A 20,000-nucleotide genomic window follows, 5' to 3' on the forward strand; every position below is an offset into this window, starting at 1 on the left:
GAAGATGAAAAAGAAGAAGATGAAAAGAAGAAGATGAAGAAGATGAAAAAGAAGATGAAGAAGAAGATGAAAAGAAGATGAAGAAGATGAAAAGAAGAAGAAGAAGAAAGAGAAGAAGAAAAAGATCAATGTATCAGTCATCATTATTCTTCCTTCATCGTTTAAATTATCACATGTTTCTTATGCCTCTCTTTCTCTGTCCAGCTACACGTGCGCTTCTAAGCTACCAAGTCTCCCGCCACAGGCCTCCAGCAACAAACAATCTTCGAAACAAGTTCAGACAAGGGCGGTTCCTACTGCAACTTATACAACAACAACAACAAAAACAAGAAAGAAAAAGAAGAAAACAAAGAAGACAAACTACTAGATGTTATTACAAAAGGGAACATTCCACACTTCAAATGTCCAAATACTCTTCTTTTTACATTCAACCACACTTTTTCTATTTTATTACTTGTTCATTCAATTTTACTTCAGTTATTTTTACTCTTCATGGGTCTCACACCGCACCGTACCAAAGCATACTAATATTCATCCCTATCTTCTCATTATCTATATGATCCAAATGATAATGTGTTTACAAAAAGGAAAAAAAAAGATGATGGTTAGAATGAAAAGATGAAGTTGACTCTCTCTCTCTCTCTCTCTCTCTCTCTCTCTCTCTCTCTCAGACACACAATATACAGCCGCGGCGACTCTAGGTCATTAGGAGGGAGTGATGGAGGGCAAGGAATGTAATAGTGTCTCGGTGGCTCCTGCTCGGGGCGGCGGCTCGCACCACCAACCCGCTGTCGGCGCTGCAGAAGCCAAGGACTAGCAGAGGAAATGCTGGGAGAAAAATGATGTAGTGCTTTTGTGTTAGGTTCTGAAAGACGAATAATATTAAGGACAGGATAAAAAATGCAAGAACAAAATAATGAGGAATGGGAAAACGACGACGAAAAAGTACAAGAAATGAAAGACGAAGACGAAAAATAGCAAGAACAAGAAGAAGAAGAAGAAGAAGAAGAAAGAGAAGACGAAAAATAGCAAAAACAAGGAGAAGAAGAAGAAAAAGAAGACGAAAAATAGCAAGAACAAGGACAGGAAGAAGAAAAAGAAGACGAAAAATAGCAAGAAGACGAAGACGATGAACAAGAAGAAGAAAAAAGATGATAATGATGACGATAGTGGTTAAAATAGGAAATGAGTGTATGTGGAGTTAACTATGAATGACCTCTTATGTGACAGGATGTGACTGGTCCTTTGTTGTTGTTGTTGTTGTTGTTGTTGTTGTTGTTTTGTTGGTTATTTTTGTTCATGTTGTTTTTCTGTTGCTGTTTTTTATGCTGTTTTTTGTTGTTGCTGTGTTGTTGTTGTTGTTGTTGTTGTTATTGTTGTTGTTGTTGTAATTGTTGTTGCTGTTGTTGTTGTTGCTGCTGCTGCTGCTGTTATTTTTGTTGTAGTAGTTGCTGTTGTTGGTGCTGTTGTTGTTGTTGTTGTTGTTAATGTTATTGTTTTTGTTTTGTTGTTTTTGTTGCCGTTGTTGTTTTTAATGTTATTGTTTTGTTGTCGTTTTGTTGTAGTTGTTTGTTATTATTATTGTTGTTGTTGGTGGTGGTGGTGGTGATGGTGGTGCTTCTGTCATGTAACTGTCCAAACATTAATTTTTCCTCAAATTAATGCTCGAACTATTAAATAAAGATAATGATGAATTAAATTATACTTGAAGCAACAACATTATTGTATTGCATGAAGAATAAAATGTCCATCACACTGAAGACTATTTTTCAAAACTTCTGACTCTCTCTCTCTCTCTCTCTCTCTCTCTCTCTCTCTCTCTCTCTCTCTCTCTCTCTCTCTCTCTCTCTCTCTCTCTCTTTGTCCTTTTTCAATCAACATTTTTTTTTCCCAAGGTTTATTCCAAGACAAAGTCAGTTAATCAATATATTTTCCCCTCCAGTTAGTCACTTGTTTTCCCAGCTTGCCCTTCCCCTCCTTCCCCTCCGTCCCTCCCTGAAGCCTTTTACATATTCCCCCCACCTTATGAAAGTCTCCCTTTACAACTTTTAAACATCCTCCTAAACTAATAATGGTTTACTTATCTATCGCTTTTATAAGAATTCTCCATTACTTTCCCCTGCACACATCTTACTTTCTCGTACTTTTCCATTTTCCTTCTTTTTCGGGTTCTGTCTTTCTATCTTTCTGTTTTCCTCTCCCATTTTTCGTTGGGTTTCTCTTTTTTGGCTATTTGGTTTCTATCGTTCTCTCTCCTCCTATCCTTTCCTCTCCACACACAAAACGTTCTCTCTGCTCCTATCCTTTCCTCTCCACACAAAAAATTTTCTTGTACTTAGTTTTCTTTTCCTCTTTTCAGTTGCCTTTCTGTATCCTGTTGCTATTCGGTTTCTTCTTTAAATTTTCCTGTTAAATCTATTTTTGTTGGATTTCTGTCATTTTTGCTATCCGACTTCCATTGTTCTCTGTTTCTAGCTCTTTTTGTTGTTTTCCTGTGGTTTTTCGCTATTGGGTTTCTTTTTCTCTTCTTTTTCAATTCTTCTCCTATGTCTCTTTCCTTCTTCTATTCCCTTAATTTTCTGTCCTGTTCCTCTCTTCCCTCGCTTTCCTACTTTTTTTTTCTCCTTTTCCTCCTCTTTCCTCTTTAATTTTCTTTCCCTACAATGTATTCCTTCTTCCTACATCTAATCCTCCTCTCTTCTTTTCCCTGTCTCTTCACTCTCCTATATATCTTCTTATTTCATCCTTGCTTTCCTCTCTTCTCCCCTTCCCTTCTCTCTACTCTGGCTCTCTAACTTTCTTCCTTCTCTCCTCTCGTTCTCTTTTCTCTTCTCTGGCTTCTCAACGTTTTTTTTCTTTTTCTTTTCTCGCTTCCCAACGTCCTTTCCTTTCTCCTCTTCTCTCGCTTCGCAACCTCTCTCCCTTTCTCCTCTCTTCTCATGCAACGTTCTATACTCTCCTTCCGATCCTTCCCTCCCCTCAAGTCTTGCCTCCTCCCTATTCCTCTCTTCTTCCTTTCCTCTTTCTTCTTTCTCCCTTCTTTCTTCTCTAGCTTCGCAACGTCCCTCCCTCTCTCCTCTCTTCCCAACATCCTACCCTCCTCCCGATCCTTCCCTCCACTCAAGTCCTGTCTCCGTCTTGCCTCCTTTTCCCTAAGCCCCCTCGACGGCGGCCGCTGCGCGTGATGGCACAATCAATGGTCGCGGATTTGAGTTTCATTTCACGCCAAATTTGCCTCGTGGATCCTGCCGGGCCAGAGAGACCTCCAGAAAGACCTTCAGAGAGACCTCCCTCTTACTCCTCAGATCCGAGCACTGACGGCGGCTGTCTCTCGAGCGCTCCTAAGCATTGCCTGCACTCACGGACCGTCAGGAGTGGAGGGTGAACTGCAGGCGTCAAGTAGAAGGGATGAAATGAAGAAGGATGATAGTTTTCTCGTGGTGGTGGAAATGGAAGGCAGGCAGTGGTGGTGGTGGTGGTGGTGGTGGATTAAGTATTTTTTTAGGGTCGAAGATGAAGTTAATGGGCTTTATCTGTCCATTCCCATTAGCAGATGTTATGGTTAGTGGAGTCTGAATGTTGTGGAGGGAGATGGCAAGCGAGGCGTGAATGGTTAAGATGCATGTGGACATGTGTGTATAGGAGAGAGAGACTCGGAGAAAGGAAGAAAGGCCAATTAAGTTTTTAGGTTGTAATGTTCTTGTTCCGAGCACTTCATTAGCCAAGACAGCAACGAAGAATTGAACGAAAACTGGATGTCACAGGAATAAAAAAAGTGAATGACAAAGTTCCTTTACACTTTACACTGAAAACAAGAATTGACAAGAGCCTTTATACATTCTAAAATTTCTATATAAAAACTCAAATGAAAAAAAAAAAAATCAAAAACTTTATAAGAAATGAATTTACATACACAGTCGTAATTTATCACAGGTTTCTGATATTATCGATCTAACTTCAAGCTCACAGAAGAGGTCATAGGGGAGGTCAGGTCAGATCAACTTAGGCCATGAGGACGTAAAAGAACCCTTAAGGCCAGGACAGCGAAGATCGGCGGGGGAATGTGCGGTCATGCGATCCCCTGACATAAAACCGCGGCCCGTCCACTTACCGACTCCTCTCCAGCAGCGGAGGAAAAATTAACAGAGGGTGACTCGTCACTGTGGCGCCGACGACCGAAAAAAGAAAAAAAGCACAGATTCCAAGACGGCGCAATGGGAACCAGCCACCGTCTCCTATTGGTCGCGAGTCGATGGAACGGACCAATGGCGAGCCTCCAAGAGCCAAGAGAAGGCAACTGGGAGACCTCAATATCTCTGGAATCATCAGACGCTTCCAGGTCTCGAGCGGGCCTGGAACACACGCCGCGGTACAGCCTCAGGCATCGGGTGCTCGTATGTGCCTCAGTGACACCTCCTGTCCTCTGCGGTTGTTTCCTAAGTTCCTTCGTGCCATGGAAATTTGAGTGAGTGCGTGCGGGAGTGCGTGCGAGTCCTGAGTCGTTCACACATTCAAGATGGGTGGCGACGTGTCAAGGAACGGCAAGATCGGCGCCGGGGTGGTGTTGTTCCTAGTGTTGGCGGTGGTGGCGGTGCTGACGGTGGGTTCAGCGGTGGGCTGGTACGATGAGGAGACCACCAAGACCCTCGGCCCTCTCGCGGGACAAAAGGAACGGGTAAGGACGCTCTCGCTGCCTCGCTCTTCCCCGGTCGATCTCGCGAGGATGAGTTTCCTGCTGGCCAGATTTTTTCCGTATCGAGGCCTGCAGTGTTTGCCGCTCCTGCCAATACCTTGACCACGCGGCGCAACACTAAGGAGGTGGAGGCTTACATACACACCACAGTTACAGTTTGATGAAGTAGTGATTGAATGCACCGCTGTAATATCTCAATTACGTGCAGTAACTTCAAGCTTCGTTAGGTGTTTAGTGTTTGAGCATAGAAGGATCTGGAATACACAACACAGCAAGGCCAAGGAGAGGTGATACTGCTGGCAAGATAGACATAGATAGTCAGATAGCAGTATAGATTTGATTTTTTTGCCACTGTCCATATCGTTAGGCATAAGAAGTGACGTAATAGGAAAAGTTGATATTGCTCACCGAAAAGATGACTAGACAGCAAGATTTGATTTTCCTGTCACTATAATAAAATATGCACAGTGATGTTGAGCATGGAAGAACGACACAGCAAGGGGAGAGTTGATCCTGATAGTATGACAGATCACCATATGATATGATAGGTAACTATTTGATTCTTCAGTAAAATAGACAGACAGCTAGATAGATAACAAGACTTGATTTCATTGTCATTTAAAAATCACTCCTCTTATCGCCTCTCACTGAACACGAAGCCTGTGTGGCGGCACGAGGCGACACACACACACACACACACACACACACACACACACACACACACACACACACACGAACCGCAAAATCCATGAGAACTGTGGGCACTGGAGCATCTGGGAGAGACAGAAAGGAAAGGACCCCAGCTGGAGGAAGAGAGAGGATGGAAAGGAGAGGAGGGAAGGCAGGGAGGGAACAGACTCAACTTGGGTAATCAGGATCCTAATAATGGTGGCTGGAAGGTCCGTGGAAGGCAGCATTGGTGGTGGTGGTGGTGGACTGGAAGCAAGATAGGTAGATAAGCAAGAAAATATATGTTAAAGGATATTAAATGCGAGCTCTAGATTAGCTTATGTTAAATTAGAAAGAGAAAAAAAAAAAACTGATAGATAGATGGTTAGATGAGATTTGATACGAGTTATTTAATTTAGCTTATGTTTAGTTAGGAAGAAAAATGATAAGTATATGAATAGATAATATTAGCTGCGAGCTCTTTAGATTAGCTTATCTTAGGTTAAGAAGAAAAAATATAGATGGATGAATAAGAAAATGTAAGATAATATTAGATAAGAGCTCCTTTTATTGTTAGGTTACGAGGGATCTTTAGCAGGTTGATAGATTGATAGTGATGAAGAAGTGATATGATTTCTATAGATTAGGTTAAGTGAGGATTAAGTTGGTTGAGATTAGGTTATATCTAGTTCGTGAAGTAAGGTTTTGTTTCACTTCTCTAAGGCTTAACAAGAACAGGAGAGTTTATGTTGATGTTAGGTTGTTTTAGATTAGGGTAGGTGAGGATTAAGTTAACTGAGATTAGGTTACATCTAGTTCTTAAAGTAATGTATTGTTTAACTTCTCTAAGGCTTACCATGGACAGAAGAGTTTAAGTTGATGTTAAGTTGATATTAGGGAAGATTCAAGTTCAGAAAGACAAGAGCACCTTTGAAATTGGTCAAGGTTACGAGATACTTAGAGATAAAAAAAATTAGAAATGGGATTGATAATTAAGTAATCTCAATCTCTCTCTCTCTCTCTCTCTCTCTCTCTCTCTCTCTCTCTCTCTCTCTCTCTCTCTCACTCTCTCTCAGTCACTGGTTATAGGAGGAACATAATCAGACGCGGCAAGATGAAGATAACATTAAAGATATTTCACTTTTTTTCTTCTCTTCCTTTCAGATAACCAGGAAATTTTAGTGTGATAGGCATTTTGTTTTTCGGACCGACACACACACACACACACACACGTATCATAAACGGCCCTCGGCAGGATACCACATAGACCTTTAATACTCCGTTATTGTACTTGAAGTCCTGCAAGGTCAAGGACAACCAAGTAACTAAGGCAAGTGGATTCTTCTGTGGAGTATTCACAAACACAGCTCAAAACCAACTATGTTTAATGTATAACACATAAGCAAGCGCAACAACTACATACAAAAAGCAACGTTAAAAAACACGACCACATCTCCCTCAAATAACCTTCACAGTACTCCACTTAACTCTACTACTTCCTCAGTTACTCATCTTAAGCTTCTCATGACATTTAGCGTGCACGGCAACACCAGTAACATAATAACATCACTTCACCACCGGTACAGTGATGCGAAGGGTCACAAAATAACTTAAAGTAATACAGTATACATCACGAGAGCACAAAGCAACAGGAAAATTCTTTAAGTATTACATAAGTATATGACAAGGCGGAGGACAAGCCAAGGCTTCATGGTGAGAAGCACACATCAGAATCCCTAGTACCCAGTGGTAGGAGTAGAAGCAACTGCCATCCTCACCTCCTGCTGTGTCTTATAAACAATTGTTAAACGTGACTTAACTTACAACTATTCGACAAGGCTAAGTGAGTCCTTAAGGACGAAGGTTTCCTTGCGTTACTTACTAATCCCTTCCTTAAGCGCTTTGTGTGCTGTGATCATCGTCAAATCTCAATTCTTTGTGTGCTGTGATCATCGTTACATCTCAATTCCCATAGTCCAGTTTGTGAGGTCCACCATAACACTCTTAGTCTACCAACTTCTCGCTTCTATGAACAAAAAACCACTTGTCAGGTCTTTCTAACTCGGACACCACTGCGTCACATGTCTCTGATTCGCCATATTTCCTTATTTTCTCAATTCTCTTAGTTATTTTTCATAGGACGCTGGATTCTCTTGTTATCTCTCATAGCACGCGTACTTTTACTGTTCCTTATCAAAGCTTTCAGACGCATACGCGATTGTTCTTCATCAAATCTTTCCGAGGCATCTTATTAGCGTACGTAAGAATTGTGATACTCCCTTTTCTCGTATCCCTGTGTCACGTGTTTCATGTGTGCTTTGTTTGCCAGCTATTTCTTTGTCATGGTGAGTTTATGCTGCCATACCAAGACTTTTGTGGAGGTCCTGGTTGTCAATCACTAATGCTCTGCGTCTGACACGTTCACTTCTGCGGTCTCTTCTGTTTTTCACTGGAAACGTTCGTCTGCCTCACGACACATGCAGTTACTCATACCGTGTCATGAAATAATAACTTACACCTACCGAAAAATACATCAATACCGAATTATAACTGTAATCCATACCATGATATAATTAATACATGAATAAATCTAGCGCCGAGCATACATACATTTATACATACATACATACATACATACCGTCACACGACATTCACCAGCCATGGAATTAAAACTACGCTGCATTTTATCCTGTTCTAATCTCTCTCTCTCTCTCTCTCTCATCTGCATATCCAAACTGTTTCTTTATTTTTCTTAATAATCTCTTTCTTGCCTATTTTAGCTTTATGTTCAGTTGTCTTGTTATGTTATACTGCCTTTGTTTAATTGTTTTCGTTGATTTCTTCTCAGTTCGTTAAGCTGTTGTTAAGTCTTCAAAGTTCGTTCGTTTGTTTGTCTATCCATTCGTTCTTTAGTCTACATATTCATTCTTTCACTGTCTATTTACTTATCTACTTCTGTTAGTTAAAAAGTTGTTTAATCAATTATTTCCTACTCTTCTGTTTACTTTCCTCTTTTCCTATCCCTTTCCCAGCCAAACCTTCCTTTCCTGCTATCCTAAATCTCCCGGTCTGCAACATTCTAAGCTCGAACAGAATAAGGGGAAAAAATGAAGGTTAGAATAGAATACATGAAAGTGTAAAAGAAAAGAAAAAAAAAAGTCCTGAATAAAAAAGTACGATAATTAATTTTCTGGTACGATGGTTTCCGGAAGGGTTCACAAACATGGGTAGTTCATCTTTAAAAAGTTAGCTATGAAACTTTACCTTCCTTCACGAATGTTTATTTTTGTTTTTCTGTATCTGTTTTGTTGTCAGTTTAATGAGAATGACGAATTTACACGAGAGAGAGAGAGAGAGAGAGAGAGAGAGAGAGAGAGAGAGAGAGAGAGAGAGAGAGAGAGAGAGAGAGAGTGTTAATGAAGTAATAGACAATAATTTCCTATCGCTAATGAACTTCTAGCGGAAAATTTAGGGTCAATATTTTTTTTTTTGTCCTTTTTCCATTTTTTTTCTTGATCCTCTTTCCGTGTTGGTCTGAAATAAAAGTGTTCACCTTAGAATTTCTCAACAGCACAATCTCTCTCTCTCTCTCTCTCTCTCTCTCTCTCTCTCTCTCTCTCTCTCTCTCTCTCTCTCTCTCTCTCTCTCTCTCTCTCTCTCCGTTTGGTTTCATAGTTTTAAGATTTTTTCATTTTAATTTTAACTTCAACATTTTTCCTCATCTCACTCCTTCTCTTGCGCCATCCTCCTCCTCCTAACCTCCTCCTCCTCCTCCTCCTCCTCCTCCTCCTAACCTCCTCCTCCCAGGTCTAATGTCTTCCTTTCTTCTTTCCGTCTGACGTCACAGTCCTTCCTGTCCACAAAGGGAGGCTGGGAAGCGGAATCGCGCACTGATTGGTCAAGATGATTGAAGGAAGAAGGCTTTCTGAGTTTTGATTCGTCACTGCATCATATACTCTCCAAAGTCCTCGTGTTCTGACTGGCTGGGGTGCGAAATTGATTGTGTGATTGGTTGACACTGACTGGATTATGAGACACCTTAAGAATTCTAATGTTTTGATTTGGTACTGCTGGAGATTGAATGCGACTAAGAAGAGGGTCATAACACTTTAAAATCCATACGTTCTCATTGGCAGGAGGAAAAATAGTAAGCGATTGGTTTGCCGTTTAGTTGCTACGAGTACTCCTTATTGCCATTAAAAGAGCAGATTTTCCATGACATCAGTGAGAGCAGGCAAATAATCGAGAGCTCTAAATATTGTTCTCGTAAATAAAGTTCTGGTCATGGAAAAGCCTCAAAATGATAAAAAAAGAGGTACAAGTAAGAAGATAGAGACTAGCTGAATATCAACTAAGTTTTTATGAAGTATTTTGCTTACTGTGCAGTCTAAATGGTGCAGTTGTCACAATCAAGGTTTTGCTCATTGAAATCTAAAAAAAAAAAAAAAAAAAAAAAAAAGTGATATTAGCATTGAGAAGATAAAAGGTTTAAACTGAATATTAAGTAATTTTTTTTTATAAAGTGCTTTTCTTATTCTGTAAATTAACTCTTCTTATCGTTTCCATTCATTATATTTTGTAACAGCGAGTGATCCAGAGTCGCACCACAACCAATTCACTTTCACACTAAAATATCACAAAGCGCACTATTATTAATGGATTTTCTTTATAAGTTTTCGATAAAAACAAAAGGCTGCACTTTTGCACCTTGACCTTCTACACTAGAAAAGAAAAGACTTACTTTTTGCTCGCAAGACAAAGACTAATATCTTTTTATTCGATTTTTTTCCCTTCGCAGAATTTTAGTCCACTTTCCCTATTCTTCGCTGTTTTCCCACATTTATTTTTGTTCATAGTTTTCCACTACCTTCATTTGCCTTGTTTTCAGAGACCCTCCTTCTCCTCCTCCTCCTCTTCTTCCTATTATCCTTCGCAATGTTTCCTCACCTATCTTCCTACTTTCTATCGTCCCTCTGCTTCTGCTTCTTCTGTTCCTCCTCTTTCCCCACAAAGAAGTATCAGAAAAATGTCGATGCCCATTGTTTTCATCCGAATCTTACCTCTCACCCCACCTCTTCTTCCTCCTCCTCCTCCTCCTCCTCCTCCTCCTGACACGTTACTATTTTCATATTCTTCTCGTATGCATTTTCGTTCCTCTCACCTGTTCCTTCCCAGCTGAGAGCCTTTTCTTTCCCCTCATTTATTGCATTTGCGTGCGCTTTTCCTTCGTCTTTTGTTCTTTTGTTAGTTCCATCGCTTCGATATTCACAAACTATTTTCCTGTTTATTTACTTATTCATTATTTCTTTGTTATCGGCGAGTGACGAGAAGAGGAAAAAGTTGTTGTTACTGTTATCGTTGTCGTCGTCGTCGCTGTTGTTGCTGTTGTTGTTGCTGTTATTGTTATTGTTATTGTTGTTGTTGTTGCTGTTGGTGTTGATAGTGTTGATAAAAGTAGTAGCAGTAGTAGAAGTAATAGTAGTAGTAGTAGTAGTAGTAGTAGTAGTAGTAGTAGTAGTAGTAGTAGTAGTAGTAGTAGCAGTGGTAGTAGTAGTGGTGGTAGTAGTAGTAGAAATAGTAGTAGAAGTAATAGTAGAAGTAGAAGTAATACTAGTAGTAGTGGTGGTAGCAGTAGTAGTGGTAGTAGTAGCAGCAGCAGCAGCAGCAGCAGTAGTGAGCTAAGTATGTCTAATATGATAGTGATAATATATATGACCACAGCGACAACGGAGACAACAAAACCACCACCACCATCACCACCCACAACAACAACAAAAACAACAATAATAAAAATGATAATAAAAACATCAGTATTGAAAAAGCTACATCGAAGAACTAAAAATTTATCTTTATAGGAGAGAGAGAGAGAGAGAGAGAGAGAGAGAGAGAGAGAGAGAGAGAGAGAGAGAGAGAGAGAGGTGGGAGGAAGCAAAGGAAAGGCAACATGTTGCATCAGAGGTATATTATTACTCACACACTCACTCACACTCACACTATACATTCCAGTCAGTGTAACATTTCCTACTGATACCAGTATCACGACGGTCACCGTTAATCTATTTCGCCTTTACGTACAAATTAAGAACAGGTTGGCACGACTTGGGGATTAGGTTAGATTAGATTAGCAGGGTAAGGCTAATAAAAATTTCGTAGCCTCATGTCTAAGAGCACAATTAACATCATGCTATATATTTGGTCTTGTTTCTTATGTTTTGAAACGTTAAGAAAAAATTCCAAAAGTTTTCCCAAAGTTAATTTCAATTCTAGATCAATTCAGAGACACATGGGAACTCAACGAATCACTTGAAAACTTCTGATAAATGCGGGACGAATCTGGAAAGTGTGTGTGTTTAGTGTTATCGGGAAGAACCACGTCAACCTATTTCTCCTTTGTGTTCCTTTGTGATGTAGCTGCATAGGGAGAGCTGCGTCATGTTTTTCCAAGGCACGCAAGAAACATACAACGTTGCCAGACATACGAGAGAAAGGCATCAGTGTAAAGAGATGGACGTGTACAGAGGCAAGTTAAAGCTCTGTGGTGGTTTTAAAGGTTATTGAAGATGAATAATTCTTTATTTTTACTAGTGTGTCCAAATACATAATTAGTACTGTACTCTCTCTCTCTCTCTCTCTCTCTCTCTCTCTCTCTCTGGGATAAAGTGAAAGATGAACTTAGTGTAACTACTATAATGAGAATCTTTTGGATTGCCACTACCACCACCACTACCATTACCTCTGTTACTACTACTACTACTACTACTTCTGCACATTTCTCCCCACTATTATCTAGACCTCTAAATAAACTAACAATAAAATTAGACATTGTACATTCATGATAGAAAAAGAAAAGTATAGAGAGAGAGAGAGAGAGAGAGAGAGAGAGAGAGAGAGAGAGAGAGAGAGTGGGGGAGAGATTGTGAAGAACGCGAAAATACATTAACACACACACACACACACACAGACGGGCCCAGGTAGGCAGTGATGAGGCTGTCACACCTGTTTTTGAAGCAAGCTGGAGACCGCAGGTGACATAGTGAGAGTCTAGGTCAGGTGTTGTATCTCGTGCGTATACACCTAAGGGTTGGCAGGTACGCGTTGAGAGAGAGAGAGAGAGAGAGAGAGAGAGAGAGAGAGAGAGAGAGAGAGAGTTCCGTCAATAACTTATTGATGGCAGACTTCCGGGCCCCCTCTCGCTCTCTCATCTGACTAACTTATAGTAAAGAATATGAAATCTCTCTCTCTCTCTCTCTCTCTCTCTCTCTCTCTATGTATAGTTCATCTGACTAACTTATCATAGTAAAGGATATGAAATAAGTGTGTGTGTGTGTGTGTGTGTGTGTGTGTGTGTGTGTGTGTGTGTGTAGAAAAAAACACCCTTTCCTATACATGATAAGATGTGCTGATATTTCAACATATACGAAAAAAAAATCAACTTACCTTTGTTTTGCCTTTTCTCTTGCATTTATTTATTTATTTTTTCAGAAATGAATATGACTATGCTTGAAATATTACTCAAACTCATATTCATTACTAACTCCTAATACAGTTTGCTTTACCTTTATATTGCAACTCATTGTAACGTAACAGTAAGCCATCACTTAACTCATCATTCTCAACTTAAACCTAGTACTAACCATCACACACACACACACACACACACACACACACACACACACACACACACGTTCCTTAATAAAGTACTCACACAACGTAACCAAATCATAAGCACAAACCACCCCAGATACAACAGACAGTCACTTCACTCTCTCGACAGCCGGCGCAACTTCCCGCATCTCGAATCAAGAGCACAAAACGTATGAGTTAATTTCAGATACATATGGAGAGTAAACACCTGATACCCTGCGCCACTCAGCTCACTGCCCTCAGCGCTCCAACCAATCACGAACCAGGGATAACCTGACTGAAACGTTTGAGGAGAAAATTTCTGCTTATACGTATGTGTCTGTGAGAGAGAGAGAGAGAGAGAGAGAGAGAGAGAGAGAGAGAGAGAGAGAATTTCTGGGGACGGCCCTTCACACACACACACACACATTACGTTGTTCCCCTCTTCCTGTTTATGTTGATAACGGTGTGTGTGTGTGTGTGTGTGTGTGTGTGTGTGTGTGTGTGTGTGTGTGTTCATTAGTAAGAAGCAAGTTGTAGATAAACATAACAATGATAGTCAGACTTAATAACTTACTGTAACCTTCACTAACTTATCTACCTTCATCTAACTAACCTACAGTAACCTTCACTAACAATATCTAGCGTGATCTAACCTATCAAGACATCAGAACCTCAGCTCACCTAACACTAAACAGACCAACACGTGCAGTCCCAAAGTGGAACAGCAATGCATGAAACTTTTTCCTCGTGGTTTGGCAGCAACCACTACCACCACCACCACCAGTCGCTCTCAGCTCTACCGCGCATATTGTGTTTGTTCTTTATTCCCTGATGTTCCACCAATATTTCCGTTTGCCACAATATTTCCCTGCACGTACTGAGTTTGCCCCGTCAGACTTGGTTACTTAAACATTATCATCATTATCATTATTACTGCCATCATCATTACCGTAAAAAAAATCCATGCTAACTCTCTTCCTGCAAATATCTCTGCATGAAGCGATACAACAACAACAACAACAACAACAACAACACACACACACACACACACACACACACACTATAGGTTCATTCCAACACTTCTGCTGCCTACACACTCGGCCCACTCAAGGCTATACTGTGGGCGAGGCCTACGCTATATTCTATTGTTTCACGTTATACGAATTCCACGGATGTTTTTCATATTTATAGTGGTAGATTGTCGAGATTTCTGTATATCTAAGAGGAGAAACACTCATTATACAGATTTTTGTGGTTCTAGTGGCAGATAAACGACTTATTTTTATATTGGCAAGACGATTAACACTCTTAAAAACCCTGTCAGTCATATATGTGGTCTAGGAAAAAAAATGTGCAGAGAAGCGAAGTGTAAACTCTCCACTAGTTCAAGGACACGTCTTACTCCAGCCACACCTCCCCCAAGCAACGTCAAATCTGTCTGTCACTTTGTCTCAGTTTTTTTGTTCTATCCTACTCCCTTCCGACATTTCCTAAGAGTCAGTCGTCAGTGGTATACATAGGTTCCCTCAGTTATTCTTATCCATTACATCATATACAGTTCCCTTGCCACTTAACTCCTCCTCTCTCACTCTTCACGTTAATGGGTATGCCGCATCCTTCTCCATTATGCCCGTATCACACGGTCACGTATACCCGCGACAGCGTGTCGCGCGACCAGTATGTTCGACGATCAGATCGCAGGAAACATAGCACACGGCGTTGATCTTCCATCCGAGACCTTCACCACCACAACAACAAACCCGGGCGGAGCGCCACTGAACACAATGGACCCAGTTGACCACGCTATCTTAGCTGTTGGACTTTATGCAATTGCACTGCAAGAGCAGAACAAACGAAAAAGGAAGGCAAGGATTTGGACGCGAAGGTGGCTAGTCCAGCACTTGTGGTGGTAAACAAATCAAAACAAAATCCGATACTATCTGTAGGTAATTAATAAATATCGTATAAGTGATGGGTATGCAAATCATGAAAAATTACACCATTATATTGATGACATATGCCAAATAAAGCATTATAAAAAATAATTCAGTATTTTTGTGGAGTATGTTCATTATAGTCTTTCCACGACGGTCTTCCAGTCGCGGGAAATGGACAACGGTCTTGGATCATTCCCGATGACCCGCTGTCGTCTGAAAATCGGCGTTTTCTGCGACGCGGTCGTCGATATTCCAGACGCGCGACACGCTGTCGCGGTATACGTGACTGTGTGATACGGGCATAGTCTCCTTTCTCCCATGCCCAGTCCTCCCGTCCTCCTTTACCAGACGTGTACTGGCGCGACAAACTACTCCTCCTCCTCCTCCTCCTCCTCCTCCTCCTCCTCCTCCTCCTCCTCCTCCTCCTCCTCCTCTTCTCGCCCTCTTCCTTGTCATCGTCCTCGTCCTCGTTCTCCCCCTCCTCCTCTTCCTCTTCCCACCAGCACATCCTCCATGTCTTTCTCTAGCAGGACCATCACGCGCCTCATCACAACTTGGCTTTATCTTTCACTCTATTTCCGGTTTGTTATGTTGATTGCCCAACTCTCTCTCTCTCTCTCTCTGCTTCTGTCTCGCTCTCTCACTCTCTCTCTCTCTCTCTCTCTCTCTCTCTCTCTCTCTCTCTCTCTGCTTCTGTCTCGCTCTCTCACTCTCTCTCTCTTCCGTCGCCACCCCCGCAACAAATTCGGACAATATCCACGCAGACTATTTAGCCTTAATAATCTTGTGAGGGACTTGGGAGAGATAATTCGCTGGGGAAAAAGTTCATTGCCTCAATTTATAACCTAGAGGCATCAAATGATAAGACGCGGGGAAATATAAGTATCTAGTGTTCATAGTTAGCGGAGTAGAAGGGGAGCGGGTACATGTTTAAAGAGTTGGAGGAGGAGGAGGAGGAGTTAGGTTAGATAAGTTAAGGTAAAGGCAAAACAGACAGCATAAGTGGAGGCGAGGGTTGCATCATTGCTCTGCGTTGTCTCATCCTCCTCTTGAACACTGTGAAGGACTGGCTGAGGGCATGCGAGTAGAGATGGAGATGTTTTAGTGGGTGAGTCTAGGGTAAGGATAAAGAAAAAGTTAGGTAAGAAGTTAGCATTGGAGAGTTGATGGACGATGGTACGTAGAACAATAATAGAATATATGAGTGTACAGAGAAGGAGGAGAATAGAGATAAAAGCGTCATTTGGAAGGAGTGGCGCTCACCAGTAGATGGCATTAAGGATAAAAACGTAACAAGGAGGATCTAAGTTGGATGGAGGAGCTGAAGGGATGTATCAGGAGTATTGTGTGACAAGAAAACGCCAATGAAACAATGAAAAAGATGACGCAGGTGAAGAAAATAAATGAGAAGAGGATAAAAGAAGCAGAAATGAGCAAGTTACGTTGGATGTGTGGGGTGACAAGGGAGAACAGAATCAGCAAAGGTCAGAATCAGCAATACAAAGGGAATACAAAGATCGGAGGAATGTAAAGGTGCGAGGGATTCAAAGAAGATGCAAGGCGTGGATAGTGAGAAGAGGGTAGAAGTTGCAGAAATGAGCAAGTTACGTTGGATGTGTGGGGTGACAAGGACAAAATCAGCAATACAAAGAACATACAAAGATCGGAGGAATGTGAAGGTGCGAGTCAGAGAAGACACAGGATGCAAGGCGTGGATGGTATGGTTACGTAATGAGAAGGGATGGAGCGAGTGATTAGAGTTGAGTCCTGATATTGAAGTGAAAAGGACATGACCCGAGATTAGACGGAAAGATTGCATGCGAGATGACATGTGATATATATATTTCTTTTTTTAATGTAAGAGGGAGAAATATAAAGATACACGTGAAATTGAAGGAGGCTCATAAAAAAACAGCGATTCCGTATAGGGGTTGACAAATAAGCTGACAACGGAGAGGAGGTTGAATAAAGCTTTCCTCTCCTTACGGACTTTGACATGACACTCAAGAGGAAAAATACAAGTTTGGATTCCAGAAACGTTTTGTTACAGAAATGCCAGATCTATTTGCAAAACATGAAATATAGTTTTTGTATTCTATCGCTATAAATTCCGGACAAACATGTTACTATTAAAAAAAAAAAAAATCCGGATATGTAAGGATATTCAGATAAAACTATGCGAAAAGACAAAAAAATACACGAGAGAGAGAGAGAGAGAGAGAGAGAGAGAGAGAGAGAGAGAGAGAGAGAGAGAGAGAGATTGCAATTAAGGATTTAGATATTATAAACGTTTCATGTTAATGGCGGAAATGTCAGGTGTCTTCTTTAATTAATTACCGAGAATCCGAGGTTGTTACCTGCACACCACACCACACCTGCGTCCGGCCAGGTGACGAGAGGGAGGCAAGCAAGAAACAACACCTGAAACACCTGAAACAACACGAGTCTTTCTTTATTCCTGTCACTCATATTACTCGCATCAAATACAACTCCAAACTACAATGGTCTCTACATCTAATGACCACCTGAACTACGAAGCGCTAAAAAAATAAGAGAAAAAAAAAAAGAAAGACCCCAAAAAACATTGAAACTACACGTCAGTCCCTATACTCTCCTTTTTCACCATCACCCATGTAGTAATGACAGAAAAATTACCCATACAATCTAATGCAGCAACAGTAATTATATTCAAACAGGGAACCGGTCATCAATAGGCAAGAAATACAGGTGACTGCCATGATGAGGAAATAATGATGGAAAGAATATAGGGACAAGAAGCGTAAAGGGGAAAGAGAAGGTGAAGAGTGTCGAGGGCCTGATGTAAAGGGAAGGGATAGTCGTTGAAGGGAAGAGGACATGTGTGAAAGGAAGAAGACATGTGTAAAGGAAAGATCTCAGGTGTTAGGGAGAAGGTGGGAGGTGTGAAAGGAAGGGAGCATCTATGAAGGGAAGGGCTAGGTGATGCAGGGAAGAGATATCTGGTGAAGGGAAGGGAACATGTGAGAAGAGAAAGGAACATGTGTGATGGGAAGGGGCCAGGTATGAAGGGATGGGAATAAGTGTGAAGGGATGAGAAAGGCACTTATGTTGAAGGGAAGGGATCAATTGTGTAGGAAAAGGAAGATGTGAAGTGAAGAGAACAGATGTGAAGAGAAGATCACAGCTGTTGAAAGGAAGGGCCACATGTTCAAAGGAAGATCTAGCTGAAGTGAAGGGTACTGTACATTATATGAAGAGAAGGGGCAGGTGTGAAGGGAAGTGGACAGGTAGGATGGACGCTCAGATGTGAACCGGATGATGGGGATATCCACTCATGCAACGATCCAGTGAGGGACGAAGGAAAATCAAAACACGATTAGAGAGTATTGATTTGTTTGAGTTGTTAGTGTATTTTCTCTCGTTCTTTTCGCTCCGTCAATAGCAAGAACGAGTGTTTTATTAATTCTATTCCATTATTATTACTATCATTATTATTTCCTTATTTATTTCTAGATTATTGTCTTTCTTATGTTTGATTTATGCATGTGTTCGACGAAATGTACATTCTGTAAGATAAAAAAAGTATAGTCGTAGCAGCAGTAGTAATAGCAGTAGTAGTATAGTAGTAGTAGTAGTAGTAGTTTCATTTGCCTCTCCTATTTTAACCACTACCTGCTTCTACTTTCTCGTTTTCATTTTCTCTTTTGTTTGACTTTTTTTTTCGACATTTCATAACTATAAGCTCTAACCAAAATTTCTTGCCCTGTACGTACTTTGCAATACTACTCATTCGATTTATATCTACTCTTAGCTTTACTACAAAAAAATATCACCTTTAAAACCTATGAAATTTAGAGCAACAACCTCCCTCTCCCTTCCCCCCATTCTCTCTCTCTCTCTCTCTCTCTCTCTCTCTCTCTCTCTCATCTCCGGGTACAGGGTCGCAGTCTTTAGACGAAGATTAGAGAGAGATGTAACGCGGGACAAAACCATCACGGAGACACTACAAAGATTAAGAAGATGAGGGAGGCTGAGGGGGCGAGGAGCAGGAAGGGCGGAGGGGTGGAAAACAGAGAGAGAGAGAGAGAGAGAGAGAGAGAGAGAGAGAGAGAGAGAGAGAGAGAGAGAGAGAGAGAGAGAGAGAGAGAGAGGGAGAGAGTAGGCGTGGAGGAAGGGACGTGAGGTGACGGGTGAAGTGAGGAAAGGATGAAGGATGAGGGAAAGAAAAGCGGAATAAAATTTGCTGGAAAATGAGAAAGTTGAAACGAAGGGAAATAGGAGAAAGTATGAAAGGAAATAGAAATGATGATAGAAGGAACAGGAAGAAGAAAAAGAGGAGGAGGAGGAGGAGGAGGAGGAGGAGGGGGTGATGATGGTTGTTAAGGGAGTAGTGGGACAAGAGGTAGAGAGGAGGAAGGGGGAAGGAACAGGGAAGGAGAGGCGGGAGGGAGAAAGGACAGGTGGACGGGGGAAACAAGAAATGAGGAGGAAATTCACAAAGGTTTCGTCGATATCGGAGACTAGGGGGGAGATTTTTTTTCCCTTCATCTTTGTTTGTATACTGTGTGTGTGTGTGTGTGTGTGTGTGTGTGTGTGTGTGTGTGTGTGTGTGTGTGTGTGTGTGTGTGTGTGATCAGAAGGAGACCCCGTGCTAATGGCTTGTTGGTCAAACCACCTTTCAATATAATTAGGACCATTGCTTAATCACACACACACACACACACACACACACACACACACACACACACACACTTCAAGCCAATAAAACTGCAGGAAAAGTCATCAAAAACACAATAAAACATGAAAAATAAAGCAAATAAGAACATAACAAAACACAAATAGCACGTACCGTATAGTTTGTCGTCAAAAGAATGGAGAAGACACACGAGAGGCCTAAATATTTCCCTTTTTTCACGCACTGGGAAGGAAGCCAGGTGCAGGACTCGCTGAGGAGGAGACGTACGTGTGGAGAGCCGGGCAGCCTGAGGTCCAATACTACTCCACAGTAACAGAAGCTCCGAACTCTCTTGATAGGCTCTCGAACCGCTATAGAGAAGGCTTGTATCTCTTGGAGTTGGGTTTGATCGCCTAAACTG

At 41.3% G+C, this 20,000-nt stretch overlaps 1 protein-coding gene and 1 long non-coding RNA gene across 2 annotated transcripts in view; one reads left to right on the forward strand and one right to left on the reverse strand.

Annotated features, from left to right (window-relative positions):
• Positions 1-20,000, reverse strand: part of LOC123507885 — a 75,236-nt gene that overhangs the window by 16,622 nt on the left and 38,614 nt on the right. The window contains exon 5 of the long non-coding RNA XR_006675815.1: positions 19,754-19,997. This is a non-coding gene — a long non-coding RNA (uncharacterized LOC123507885). The remainder of the gene's footprint in view (positions 1-19,753; positions 19,998-20,000) is intronic.
• The window catches only part of LOC123507881 (collagen alpha-1(XVIII) chain-like), a 34,135-nt gene continuing 18,194 nt past the window's right edge, over positions 4,060-20,000 (forward strand). The window contains 1 exon segment of the mRNA XM_045261163.1: positions 4,060-4,675. Coding sequence (XP_045117098.1) covers positions 4,517-4,675 — 159 coding nt within the window. The 5' untranslated portion in view covers positions 4,060-4,516.

Source organism: Portunus trituberculatus, chromosome 23 (assembly GCF_017591435.1).
Source record: "Portunus trituberculatus isolate SZX2019 chromosome 23, ASM1759143v1, whole genome shotgun sequence".
NCBI lineage: Eukaryota > Metazoa > Arthropoda > Malacostraca > Decapoda > Portunidae > Portunus > Portunus trituberculatus.